This window comes from Coccinella septempunctata, chromosome 2 (assembly GCF_907165205.1).
Source record: "Coccinella septempunctata chromosome 2, icCocSept1.1, whole genome shotgun sequence".
NCBI classification, from domain to species: domain Eukaryota; kingdom Metazoa; phylum Arthropoda; class Insecta; order Coleoptera; family Coccinellidae; genus Coccinella; species Coccinella septempunctata.
In genome coordinates, this window is record NC_058190.1 from 12207430 (window position 1) to 12221456 (window position 14027).

The following is a 14027-nucleotide window of genomic DNA, read 5'->3' on the forward strand; positions in this document are numbered from 1 at the left end:
AACATTCAAATGTGCAGAACTGAACTGGGCGATTGTATTTCTACGGATTGGGAATTACGCCAAAATCTGTACGACGTTGTCACGTTTCCGGAGATTTCAGATTTATTAGTATCGATTATTTCTAAAGTAGCAGTTAAGAGTACTATTTTTCTCCTACTATTGATTTTGTAAACATACGAATTGAGTATTCATGCAATGAAATGCTACGAATTTTAAATTTAACAAAAAACTGTATATTATTAGGTTTGTTCGTAGAGTGGTTCACAACGGTTGTGAACTGTACAGAGCAAGCGCAAATGGATTTTCGCTACCCTAAAATGGAATTGCGCTTGCTCTGTACAGTTCACAACCGTTGCAAACTACTCTACGAACAAGCCTATTCAACCAGAACTGTGTCCACAACATTGCTTCTTTCTTTAGAATTCATCCCCTCTTAAAATCTATATCCACAGAAAACTTGGGTAAAATCATATAAAAGCAAGTACCTAACCTATTCCAAGTCTTTCCGTTTTTACTTTCACGGCTGAAACAACAGAATTCCCAGTTACTTCCAAATTCAACGGTTGTTTAACATTCATCTCTGCTCCACGTGACAACATTGGTTTTCCTAGTTTCATTCATTAATTGTTTCGCGGCCGATCTAGAGATCTCTGGACCAATCAAAGTGATTTGCCCCGATTTGACATTTGATAGTTGATACATCGTTGCCGACGCGATATCGTCCGAGGTCTACGTGAGTTTAGTGTCGAAAAAGTGTTTTTCCTAGTTTTTTCTGAATATTTTGATAAAAAAACATTTATAAAATGGTTCGTAAGTGTCATGCATGTGGTAAATTGGACTCATACAACCCCAATTTGAGTTTTCACAGGTTAGTTTTATTTTGCATATCATTGGCGTAAATTGAACAATCTCCTTATAATTTTCTTTCAGATTTCCTTCTGATATTGAGAGAAAGAATATATGGCTTTCAATTTTGGGCTTAGATGATACAAGAAACTTGCCACAGAATATGTTCTTATGTTCAGAACATTTTGAACCCAAAGATTTTGGTTTTCGGGTGAATGGTACCAAATATCTTAAAAATGATGCCAATCCTATTCTAATGAAACAATTCTTTGGACTTACGTCTTCAAGGTAAGTTTCTATGAACTTCCTAGGTTTTTATTTTAATTCAACCGGTTAAATTGGGATATTCGTGAGGAAAATCTCTGAAAATCATTTACGGATAACAGCTATAATAATGCCTAATGTTACGAATGATCAGAGTTGTATAACTGAATTAAATTGAGAAATACATATCAGTCTTAGACAAAAGTCTTCCTTTTATATAAGGTATCAGTAATCATTGGTAAATATAGAAATTATTTAGTATAATTTCATTGAATTGAAACTATTGCAGCTCCAGTTCCACTGTGAATGAAACTCCCCCAAGTGCTAAAAGGTATTTATGCAGTTATAATTTACTGTATGAGAATGAATATTAAAAAATTATGTTTACAGAGATCAACTTCCATCCCTTGATGAAGAAATTTATCAGAATATAGATGCTATTGCTTGTTCTCCGAAGAGAAGGTAAAACTTGTATTTATTTTTACATTGCAGACTAACCATATTTTGTGTAATTTTTGTTTTCAGTGTAGAAAATATTGAATTTCCTGTTGTAAAACTGGAACAACCAGTTGAAAATTTCGATTTAATGCCTTCCAGCTCTACCGAGAAACCAACTTCATCTAAAATTAGAAGGGGAAGGTAAATATTTTATTCAAACGCTCTGCCCAACAATATATTTTATTAACTGTTCCTATAAGTTCATGACTAATTATACTGTTTCATTTAAGAAAGAGGGCTTATGTGGGAGAAATACATACCAGTGATTTTTCTACACCTGAGAAAAGGAAAAGGAATATGAATATTATAAGGAAGAGAGTACAGAGCCAAAATAAAAAGATTCGCATATTACAGCAGTCTGTTCGAAGGATGAAGCATAAAATAACCTCCATGAAAACATTGCTAGACTATTTGAGAGAAAAATCGCTTATATCAGAATCTGCCGAAGTAACTATATCTGTATGTTTCCTTTTAGTTCATTGTTACAAGTGCATAAATATTATGAAGCACCCAGATTGAAGAATCTTACTTTTTCAGGCATCTGTCAATCCTGGAGCTGCAAGTGATTTATTCCAAAGAATGTTGAAAGGAAAGCGTAGCCAAAAATATAATCCAACATTGAGAGCCTTTGCATTAACTTTGGCCTTCTATTCACCCAAAGGGTACAATTTTGTTAGAAAAACCTTCAACAACAGCCTACCTCATTTAGAAACTATCTCAAAGTGGTACAGATCTGTGGATGGTAGTCCAGGATTCAAAAATGAAGCATTAACTGCCTTGTCTCTAAGACAAAAAGACTGGGTTTTCTACATGAAAGTGGAATTAAAGTAATTTCGTTAACTTTTGATGGTGCTCCTTCAAACTTTTCAATGGCTGAAATATTGGGAGCAGATTTCAGTGATCCATCAAATTTGCGAACCAAATTTGAGTGCCCTTTTAGTCAGCATGAAATATTCATTAATCCTGATGCCTGCCACATGATTAAGCTGGTGAGGAATTGTTTCGCGTCTAGAAGTGGCTTACGAAATACTGAAAATCTGGAGGTGAAATGGAGTTATGTTTCCAATTTAGTAGATAAGCAAGATATTGAAGGCCTGCATGCTGCTACGAAATTAAGACATAGGCATTTACAATGGATGAGAGAAAAAATGAAGGTACGATTAGCAACTCAGACACTTAGCAAAAGTGTAAGTGATGCTATAGATTTCTTGAGAGATGATCTTAAGTGTCCTGAATTTCAGGGATCGGAAGCCACTTCTGACTTTATTTTGAAATTTAATAACTTATTTGACATTTTTAACTCAAGAAATACTTGTGCAAAATATTTCTTTAAAAAGCCATTCATGTTAAGTACAGCTGAAGCCTCCTCAGATTATATGAGCATGATGAAAAGATATATTCTTGGTTTGACATTGAATGGGGTTCCTATCACAAGAAGTGGAAGAAAAACTGGATTTTTAGGTTTCTTGATTTGTATCGAAAGTTTAGAGCAAATGTACAAGAAATACATTATTGAAGAGAAAATGCTCAAATATCTTCACACATACAAACTTTCGCAAGACCATTTAGAGCTGTTTTTTGGATGCATTAGAAGTAAAGGTGGATATAATAATAACCCCACTGCAAGGCAGTTTGAGGCAGCTTACAAGCGGTTGATTGTCCACTCTCAAATATCTGCTACTGACACAGGAAATGCAATCAATCTAGAATCCATCAGTATCTTGACATGTGGATCTGCAGTTAGCATTCTATCATCTGAACATGCAAACAATATTGAAAATGATGATCAGTATGATTCAGTAATGAAAAGTGTGTTTATGGATATGGAGAAATTTGAATTTGCTACCTCAACAGCATGGAATCTCACTCCCTATGCAGAAGATATTGTGGGATATATTTCTGGGTATGTTGTCCGGATACTTGAGAAATTTATTCCATGCCGAAAATGCCTTGATCTTTTGAGAAACGATGTAGATGTCTCGCTTCTACAGAAGAGAAAAACTTATGGAAAATTGATTAGGGCCAGCCAATTTATTATTGATGTTTGTAAAGAGGGTGAAAAATTCTTCAGTTTTTTCCATAAAACCACAAACATTTTGAACAAAAAAGTAGAGCATTTATTACAAGTGCTGATCAGTCAAACGATGCATAATATTAGTTCATCCATTTTAGATCATTTCGAAAATCATCTTTACGATGGAAATTTTATTGATGGACACGCAGATCAGTTGATCAAAATGATTTTGAAAAATTATTTTAGAATAAGAATCCATCACGAAACAACTAAACTTTTGGATGTTTCAAGAAAAAATAGATCAAGATCTTTAAACACCAAAATTATATTGTTTAGAAATGAATAGTTGAGCACAAGATATTGTGGGATATAGGTCTGGACTTGTTTTGTGAATACTTGAAAATTTTATTTGATGTCGATAGTCTGTGTCGCATCAGATTTTAGTATTTATCTATACGTAATTGTTTATTTATCAGTTATTCATTTTTTTATAGTGCTTTATGATAGGTGTGGACCTTCTAGCCTTACAGACTCTCCTCTTTTCTAAGCTTGAGTCAGTATTTTGTGATCAACAGTATTTATATTGATGCTAGGATTTTTTTAGAAACAATTCAATAGCAATATTACTTATGTACGATTGTGAATACTTTCTGAAAGTGGAACCATGTCACCATTATTTTTTGAGTCCTTTTAAATACATTTTAAGATATGATTCTGCATAATGTTCAACTGTTCAAACCTTACCCACTGCTTTTTTTCCCTCCTTCTTTCTAAGCTTGTGTCAGTTCTGTTAAATGAAAAATATTCAAATCGATTTATGATGTCTTCCAAGAAAAATTCAAAAATATTACATTACTGATTTATGTTTGTGAATGCATTCTGATAGTGAACCATGTCACTATTATTTTTGTTTAAGATATAAATTTTGTATAAAAAATGAAGTTTCCATAATAATCTGTTTTGTTAATTGTTGTATGATCATATGTAAATAAAATTATAAAGCACAAGATTGCGGTAATATTTTTTTACCCCCACTGATCGCGAATTCCGGAATTCCATCAAAAGTATAAGTATACCACACAAATTCCAGCAACAAGAATATAAGTTTTGAATGGGAGAATTGTATGAATAAGATTTTCTTATTCTAGTTCCATGTGGATACATATTCATGGGGACATAACTTTTCTGCAAAAAAATGTGATATACAAGAATCTTCTATTCATCAGAATAACTTTGGTTCAGGATAATATGTAATTTACTAATCAATAGTAAAAAAAATATCTATTGAATTTGAATTTCCTTGTTTGAAACTTTCTCTCTATATGGTGCATGAAGTACGTAACTTTTCCAATGAAAAAACATACTGCCCTGTTGGCATACGAATTTATTGCATAATAACAAAGAAAATGTATCAGATTTTATACCATTGTGAATGTATGTGGGAATCAAATTTATTTACAAGCTCCAAATTTTGAACCTATAATAGGTATACTTTTATAGATTATATTTCTGTATACCCACGATTTCTCATATGATTAAATCAATCCATATAGAACAGCGTGTGATATCGGTATAAAATATTGATATCAAGTGGTTTAGCTGTCCTTGTTCCACTCATGGGAAATAATTCTACATGTTGGCTTCAACTATACTTGAATTTATGAATGACATGCTGCGTCTCCTCTTTCTTTTGTCTAAGGTCGGTACCTTTGGCACCTAAAGCACTAGCTTGGACTTTCTGCCTTCTTTTTTGGTTCGACTGTAATACAAAGGTTTTAGAGTCGTTGGATGTCCAATATCTCCTTCTTTTGGGTTTTAACCAGATATAATGGTATCGGCTCTTTCGTTTTGTTTGATGTCATTTTAGACACCTCAGCATCATCTCCCTGGAATTTCAGGTCATTTTTAATCAATTCCAGATCTGCGTCTATTGGAAGATGCCTAATGACGGCGTAAATTTTCCTTTCCTCTTCCATCTGGTATGTGAAACACTCCTTTCCAAGCTGGTCGAAGAATTTAGTTATTTTTCTGTAGTCATTTACAGTTGTGGCTATAATCTTGATTCCGTCTTTCACTACAGTAGCCCGGTTATAGCTGAATTTCTTGGTATAGAGAGCTTTTGAGATCTCTACCCAATCTGATGTACCCATCATCGTGATGGGTGGGATTTTATCCCTTTTAGGTACTCCCGTTGTCTGCTTGACGGTCTCCTCATCAGAAGAGGAGCTTTCTTTTCGCGCGCTTTTAGTTGGGGGCGCGTTTGGGGCCTTCGAAATCTGCGTTGAATCATTTTTCCTTGTTTCGGGTTGTGAAACAATTCCTTTAAGGGAATTATTTTTGGAACCCGCTACCGGCTTTGTGATTGCGGCGTAAGTGGGAGATTTCGTCTTATTATTGCGGGTCATTTCCTCCCTCAAGAGGCGCATCTCACCAACTGTGACACAATTTCGGTCAGTTTGACTATTTGAGCTTTCAACTGCCCATTTTCTTCTCTGAGCTTTACAAGCTCCTCGTGTTCGCCTTCGCTGAACTCTTCAGCATCGGTCGCTTCCATGTAGGAACCCTCATTATCTGAGGTTTCCGACATGGTTTTATACTCAAAAATCTCAAAATATCAAACAATTTGAAAATAATAAAATATTCAGAAATCTTCACTGAAATAGTCTAATATAAAACTATGGTATAAAGCAGAATGTTTTATACGCTATGAGAAAAATCAGAAAAGAGATACGAAAAATAAGCTCACCTGATGTTTTCTGCAGTACCAACGAGAAAGACCTCTGGACACTTAGGATGAACACCAACTTTGAAAATTTTAAAGAATTAAAATTCCGATTACAAATAGAGAACCTACACAAACTTCACAGACGGAATCAAATATTCCGTTGCTTTGTTAGTGGGCACTTTCACTTCGACTTTCTCTTCCGCTTTCTCTTTTATAGCACTAGGAGCACTATAGCACGTCCTCTTTTGTCAAGATTTCACTCGAGACTGTACGGTAATGCAACAAAGGTGGACAAAGGAGAGTCTTCTATATGAAACGCGCCTATCACGAATCTCGACAATAGAAGTGCGATGTGTCAGTCCAGCATCACAGCGGATCAACCGGCGAGACAGCGACCATAGCGAGTAGCGCTGAATTCTGAAATATTAGGAAGTATACAATTTTTGATGTACATAAATGACTTAACAGGGGTTACAATAGAAGAATTGATGATATTATTTGCTGATGATACAAATGTAATGATCGCGGATGCAAATCTACGAAACCTATTAACCCAGACAACAAACATTCATAAAAAAATAGAAGAATGGCTGAAATCTCGCAACTCTCACTAAACACACCGACCCTTGCGAACGTCCGCAGTGGTAGCACACGATTTTGTACGCCTCCTTGTGATCGCCGATTGTACGCAAATAACTTGAGTTATTCTATTGGAAATTACATCAACGGAAAGCTTCGAAATTAGCCGATCCGGTTAGATATCAATTGAATCGCAGTGTTCCGAACACAGAGTGTATTTGATTGAAACAATTGCAGAAATTACATAAAAGTGCGAACCAGCGACCAACATATGTTGTAAAACTGCCTTCTTATCATTCTACCTGAAAATTCCGAAACGAAAGGATATCATACACGCAAACTGCACCGAGATGTCCAGTTCCTGTGGTACCTGCCACGATAATTTTATCGTCAACACTAAGCTGATCAAATGCGACTTCTGTAAATCAGAATATCATCCACAATGTACAAGAATAAAAGATTCTCTTTACAAAGCAATCATTGAGTCCAAAAATGTCTACTTCTTTTGCGACGACTGTGTTGAAAGAATTACGACAAAGCTGCTCCCTGAAAATGACAACAGCTCGGAAATTGAAAAAAGTACTTCACCATCTAATCAAGAAATGAAAGATCATACAGAAACCATTGTGGCAACAATACAAAAAACCTTTATTGATCTAAAAGCTGAGGTAACATCACTAAAAGAATCCAACATCGATCTGGTCCGCCTTCTATCTTCGAGAGATTTTCATGAAACCAACAAAAAAAGGCTTCATGATGAACCAAATGCGAAATCCAGTGTATCGAAGAAAAAGACTAATGAGATTTCAGAAAAAGCAAAAGAAAAAACAGTGAAGAAGACAAACTCTACAGAGAAAACCAAGAATAAAACATCGTTGGAAGAATTACACTCATCTATAGATACCCAACAGATAGAAGAGGAACCATTTACAGTTGTAATTAACTCTAAAAAGAGGAGGAGCAACTTAGTGAGGGGCACTGGAAATCCCAACAGCTTACTTAAACCAGCTCCAAAAGGACGAAACTGGATATGGATTGGCGGTTTGCAATCTGATACAACAACTGAAAATATCAAATCATATGCAGAGGAGCAATGGCCTAATAAAGATATCTTATGCTTTGACTTAAAGTCCAAAACGCCCAAGAAGTCCTTCAAATTCGGTAGCACTGATCTGTCACTTGAGGAGCTTCTTCAACCTGGGGCATGGCCTCATGGAGTAAGGGTGAGATTATTTCGAAACGTTCAATCCATCTAAAACTAATCATTCAGCTTTTGACACCCTCCAACCACCAATAATAGCACATATACCTACAGCCTTAACTTGCTACTACCAAAATGTCAGAGGATTACGCACCAAGTTGAACGAGCTGTCACTTGCAATATCTAATACTGACTATGATGTAATCTTTTTAACCGAAACGTGGCTGTCCTCAGATTTTGGTGATGTTGAACTAGGCATGAACAACTATAATATCTATAGAAAGGACCGAGACAGAAACACGAGCACTAAAAAAATTGGAGGTGGTGTCTTGGTGGCCGTTAAATCAAATCTTATATCTCATTCAATTCCGATCGACTCTAATCTCGAACAAATTTGTGTGAAGATGAAAGCGAACTCTGAATCTTTTATTTTATCTAATGTTTATTTTCCGCCCGGCAGCAACGATACACAATACGAATGCTACTTGAATGAACTCGAAACATTGGTTGATAAATATGATAGTATAAATCTGATATTCTGTGGAGACTTTAACATATCAGGCGAATGTTGGGATACATCTGATACAAACAGTTTTTATATGACGAGGCCGCAATTTCTTGTGAGTAATACAGCAGCATTTCTCAGTCTAAACCAAATAAATACAACAAGGAACATAAATAACGCGTTATTAGATCTGATATTTGTCTCATACGATAACATCCATGCTACAAAATCACCCGATGAACTGATTAGATGCGATCCTCACCATCCTGCCTTAAACTTCGATATCAAATTAACAAGCGAAATCGAAATTAACGAAAATCTTCCTGCCCTTTTCTATTACGATTTCAAGACGGCAAATTTTGACTGCATTATTGAAAGCTTAGCTAACGTAGAATGGAAGACGATTATCTCCGATGAAATAGAGAAAAGTACAAGTTTGTTCTATAATGTTATATTCGAGATCATTAATAAGTATGTACCGAGAAGGATGAAAACTCAAAATACGTACCCACATTGGTTTCCGTCAAATCTAAAAAAGCTAATATCCCTCAAAAAAGCAACTCACAGAGAATTCAAACTCAATCAACGGAAAGAAGACTATAACGAATTTGTTAGAATCAGAAGAGAATGCAAAAAAGAATCTGAAACTTGTTATAAGGACTATATAAAATCAGTAGAAGAGTCCATAGGGTTCAACCCAAAATTTTTCTGGAAATATGTTAATGATTTAAAAGAAAATAACACCCTTCCAAACACTATGTACTTGAATGAAGAAAAATGCAGTAATACACGAGACATAGCCGAATTATTTCGGAGAAATTTTGCGAAGGTTTATAAACCAGCCAATCCCAGAGATATTGAAGTACAATATGACAAATACGTCCACTTAAATAATTGTGTACTTTCTGTCGAAGAAGTTCTCAACTGTCTTTGTTCACTTCCGGAAAAGAATGACGGAGGTCCAGATGAGATTCCTTCCATATTTCTGAAGCGATGTCGAGCGGAATTGGCATCTCCATTGTGTGACCTCTTCAACCTATCTCTGCGCTCGGGACGATTTCCTACTCAATGGAAACTTAATTTTATAATCCCGAAATTCAAGTCCGGTGATAAGAACAACGTAAAGAATTATAGGCCAATTTGCAAATCCTCATACCTACCAAAATTGCTCGACACCCTGCTAGTAAACAAAATTTCACCATGCTTCAAGCATATATTCATAGAGGAGCAGCATGGATTCATTACGAAAAGATCAGTCACGACCAATCTTCTGACATATTCGAATACTATACTAGAATCCATGAAGAATGGAAAACAAATCGACTCTATATATACAGATTTCAAAAAGGCATTCGATTCAGTTGCTCATTGGTTGCTTTTTCGTAAACTCAAAGCATTAGGGATCGACTCCCCGTTATTAGATTGGTTGGCTGATCGAATAAGAAACATTGAACTAAAAGTGCTTATATCAGGTACATGTTCAGCGGAATTCATTATGGAATCTGGCATACTTCAAGGTTCACCTATTTCAGGCTTCTTATTTCTGCTTTTCATCAATGATATAGGGAAAGCAATCAAGTTCAGTTCGTTTCTACTTTTCGCAGATGACTTCAAACTTTTTCGGCAAATAACATCATTAGACGATTGTGAATTGTTGCAGCTGGATTTGAATGCTATCATAAAGTGGAGTTCGACAAATGATATGGAATTCAACATAGAAAAATGTCAAGTGGTGAGATTCAATAGATTAAAATCACCACATCTGTTTGAATACAAAATGGACCAGATTACTTTGAGAGAATCGTCTACGGTTAGGGATCTTGGGGTTTATTTTGATTCTAAAATGAACTTCATTCATCAAATACAATACGTAACGAACAGAGCGTTCAAAATGCTCGGATTCATAAAAAGAACTATGAAACATTTCAACAATTTAGATGCTTTAAAGACAGTTTACTGCTGCAACGTCAGGAGTATTCTTGAATACTCCACCACCGTCTGGTCGCCGGCTTATACCGTACATAAAAAGAATATAGAACGGGTTCAGAGAAAATTTCTGAAATGGATAACCTTCAAGCTGGATCTCCCGTTGATAACGGAGAATTATGAAATTGTCCAAAAGAAACTGAATTTAAGATCACTTGAAATGAGACGAGAAAACTTTGACATAATGTTTGTGTACAAACTCCTGAACAATTTTGTCGATAGTGAATACCTATTGCATCGAATAGGACTAAATTGTAAGCCAGCACCATTGAGATCCAGAGAAACGTTTCACGTGAGGTTCAATCCTACCAACTACACAATGAACGGCCCAGTCGATAGAGCACTACGTTCAACGAATGGTTGTGACTTGGATATATTCTCTGCATCAATCTTTGCACTAAAGCGATATTTCGAATCACAAGATTTGATTAATAGATGAGAACTCCTTCACTGGAGTCCTAAGAAATTTATGTTTATTTTTGATATCATGCTTTGAATTATGTTTTTTCTCATTATAATGTAAAATGGCATGTCCGTATGAACAAATAAATAAATAAATAAATAAATAAATAAACACAGTAGAAACAGGTGTCATATGCTTCAGAACAAAACAGTCAAACGTCCATGTCTCCAGCCCCCCCAAATTTGAATATTTCACTTTTTTTGAAGCTAAAGTTTTGTACTAGTTTTGTACCGAAATGTACCGTTGAAAAAAGTTTTGTACCCCTAATTAAAGTGACGAAAATACGGTTTTCCGTTTGGGGGGGGCCGTAGACATGCTCACCCCACACTTTTGAAATTGCAATTTTTTTGTATTTCCATGTTTTGTACTAGTTTTGTACCGAAATGTACCGTCAAGAAAAAGTTTTGTACCCCAAGATTAAGGGGTCTTAGGAAGGTTTGAATTTGGGGGGGCTGGAGACATGTTTTCGAAATAATGAGATTTCTGTTTTCGAAACAAGCTAAAACATGAGTACTAGTTTTGTTCCGAAATGTACCGTTGAGAAAAAGTTTTGTACCCTAAATAAAATGAAGAAAATACGGATTTCAGTTTGGGGGGGCCGTAGACATGCTCAACCCCCACTTTTGAAATTGCAATTTTTTTGTATTTCAAAGTTTTGTACTAGTTCTGTACCGAAATGTACCGTCAAGAAAAAGTTTTGTACCCCAAGATTAAGGGGTCTTAGGAGGGTTTGAAATTGGGGGGGCTGGAGACATGTTTTCGAAATGATGAGGTTTCGGTTTTCGAAACAAGCTTAAACATGAGTACTAGTTTCGTACCGAAATTTACCGTTGAGAAAAAGTTTTGTATCCTAATTAAAATGAAGAAAATACAGTTCTCTGTTTGGGGGTACTGTAGACATGCTCAACCCTCACTTTTGAAAATGCAATTTTTTTTATTTCAAAGTTTTTAACTAGTTTTGTACCGTCAAGAAAAAGTTTCGTACCCTAAGATTAAGGGGTTTTGGGAGGGTTTGAAATTAGGGGGGCTGGAGACATGTTTTCGTAATAATGAGATTTCGGTTTTCGCAACAAGCTAAAACATGTGTACTAGTTTCGAACCGAAATGTACCGTCACAAAAAGTCACTTTTCTCAACCCCGAGGGTGTAACTGTGCTCCAAATAAAGTACCTACTGAAGATTCAGGAGTTTTTTGTTGACAACAACGAATATGGTATATTTTGAGGCGCCACAGTTTTGTACTTCTTCGATACTGAAATTTACCTTCGATAAACAGTTTTATAGCTCCAAATGGAATGAGTGAATTCGATTAGGGGCTATAGGCAAGTAAGAAACGTTGGAAAAAATGTAGTCATACATTTTGCACTTGTGCAAAAAAGACAAAAATACGGAAGGGGCTGTAGACATGCTCACCGCCTCCTTTTGAAATTGGTTCTATTTCAAAGTTTTGTACCGTCATAAAGAAGTTTTGTACCCTGACAGAAAACCATTGATTCAGATACATTCAGGTTTTCATTGCATGAACCTTCGAAGCGAGAGGCTCTTCTGCACGCGAATCCACCCAAGCCACTGAGCCATAGACTATGCACTGAGCCGTGGGCGTAGCCTACCGCCTCTGGGGTGAGGAGTTTGCGCATATCTCGAATCTATGACTAATGACTAGGCGTGCGCATGCTCAGTAGTAAATTGTCTGGTATCTGAAGCTGAAGTCACCTTAAACTTACAGTGTTTGTTTCCACGCATGTTCAAGTTCCTTTAATTTTGAGTAATTTTCACCCTGAAGTCCTATACAATTTGGTAAGTACCTATTTACTTCAGTTTTGTATAATTTAATATCGATTCTCTCTATGTTGTAACGGTGAATGGGGGAAATACGTAATGACTCAAAAATCTAACGTGGGAATGCACGTCCCACGTTACGTCAGACAATTTGAATGCTTCCGAGCAAAACCAAATGTTACAGAGTAATCTGTAAGCACCTTTATTGTTACATATTGTAAATGACACTGTTGGAATTGGTCAAATGGTAGAACTACTGGAAATGTACCATTGGTTGAAGTGAAAATGAATTTACTGCGGTTATAAAGGTACGAATTACCTCTATTCTGATTGCTGAATTTAAATAAAAACACCAATTTTGAATGAAAAAACACGTTTGGATAGTTTTTAAATAATTGTAGATTTAGGCACACCATATACTTTTCAGCCGCTTTCCGTGTAACTCTCGTCTTCCAAAGACTCTAAACGCTACATCAACTTCTTCGGCATTATACCTAATTCTTATGTGGCTTCACTCTCAATATTCTTTTGTAGAATAAAGATGGAAAAATTATTGGGAACATTGGCCACTGTTTGATTTCTATTGTTTATTTTGTGACAATGCCGACGTTTCGAAACAAATTCGTCTCTTTTTCAAGGCTAAAAATAAATACAAAAATATATTATAAGACATACAATATGACATAACATGAATATAAATTACCTATTATAGTTACGATAAACAATATTGTACGCTTCTTGAAAACATCTAAACATTTTAAAGGAATCAAAAATTTATAGAGTAGGTACACAATGCAAACATCTATCTTATCAGATATTATTTCCACATTTATGACAATGACACCAACAATTAACATAAGCTCACAAAATATTGATCACGAGTGGACTTAACACTGTTGACGAGGCTAGCCATTACTTATTACTTCTAAGTATATTATTATAAATCGTGATTAGGTGTTGCACATCTTCTCTATGATTAACGGTGCAATTTCTCTTAATGTGAATCATCTCGCTTATATTACGTTTATAACCAACCTCTTCTCTATCAAGAATTTGTACATTTTCAAAATCGAATTAGTGGCCCATAGTCATTAGATGTAAAGTTAAAGCCGTTTTGTTATAATTTGCAATATTTTCACTGTCATATTTATGTTTTTTTATTTTATCG

At 35.4% G+C, this 14027-nt stretch overlaps 1 protein-coding gene across 1 annotated transcript; it reads left to right on the forward strand.

Annotated features, from left to right (window-relative positions):
- The first annotated feature begins 529 nt into the window (after window positions 1-529).
- LOC123307792 lies at window positions 530-2577 on the forward strand. The gene is made up of 7 exons (XM_044890225.1): window positions 530-868; window positions 931-1134; window positions 1400-1441; window positions 1501-1572; window positions 1636-1749; window positions 1839-2067; window positions 2146-2577. Exons 1-7 carry the CDS (start codon window positions 804-806, stop codon window positions 2437-2439), a joined length of 1020 nt encoding a protein of 339 aa, XP_044746160.1. The 5' UTR covers window positions 530-803; the 3' UTR covers window positions 2440-2577.
- Window positions 2578-14027: the final 11450 nt, after the last annotated feature.

Excerpts from the sequence above, each read along its gene's own strand:
- LOC123307792 (XM_044890225.1), top strand. The coding sequence starts at position 804 with ATGGTTCGTAAGTGTCATGCATGTGGTAAATTGGACTCATACAACCCC. Across the intron at positions 869-930 it reads CCCAATTTGAGTTTTCACAG|ATTTCCTTCTGATATTGAGA; the intron begins GTTAGTTTTATT and ends ATTTTCTTTCAG. Across the intron at positions 2,068-2,145 it reads CTGCCGAAGTAACTATATCT|GCATCTGTCAATCCTGGAGC; the intron begins GTATGTTTCCTT and ends TTACTTTTTCAG.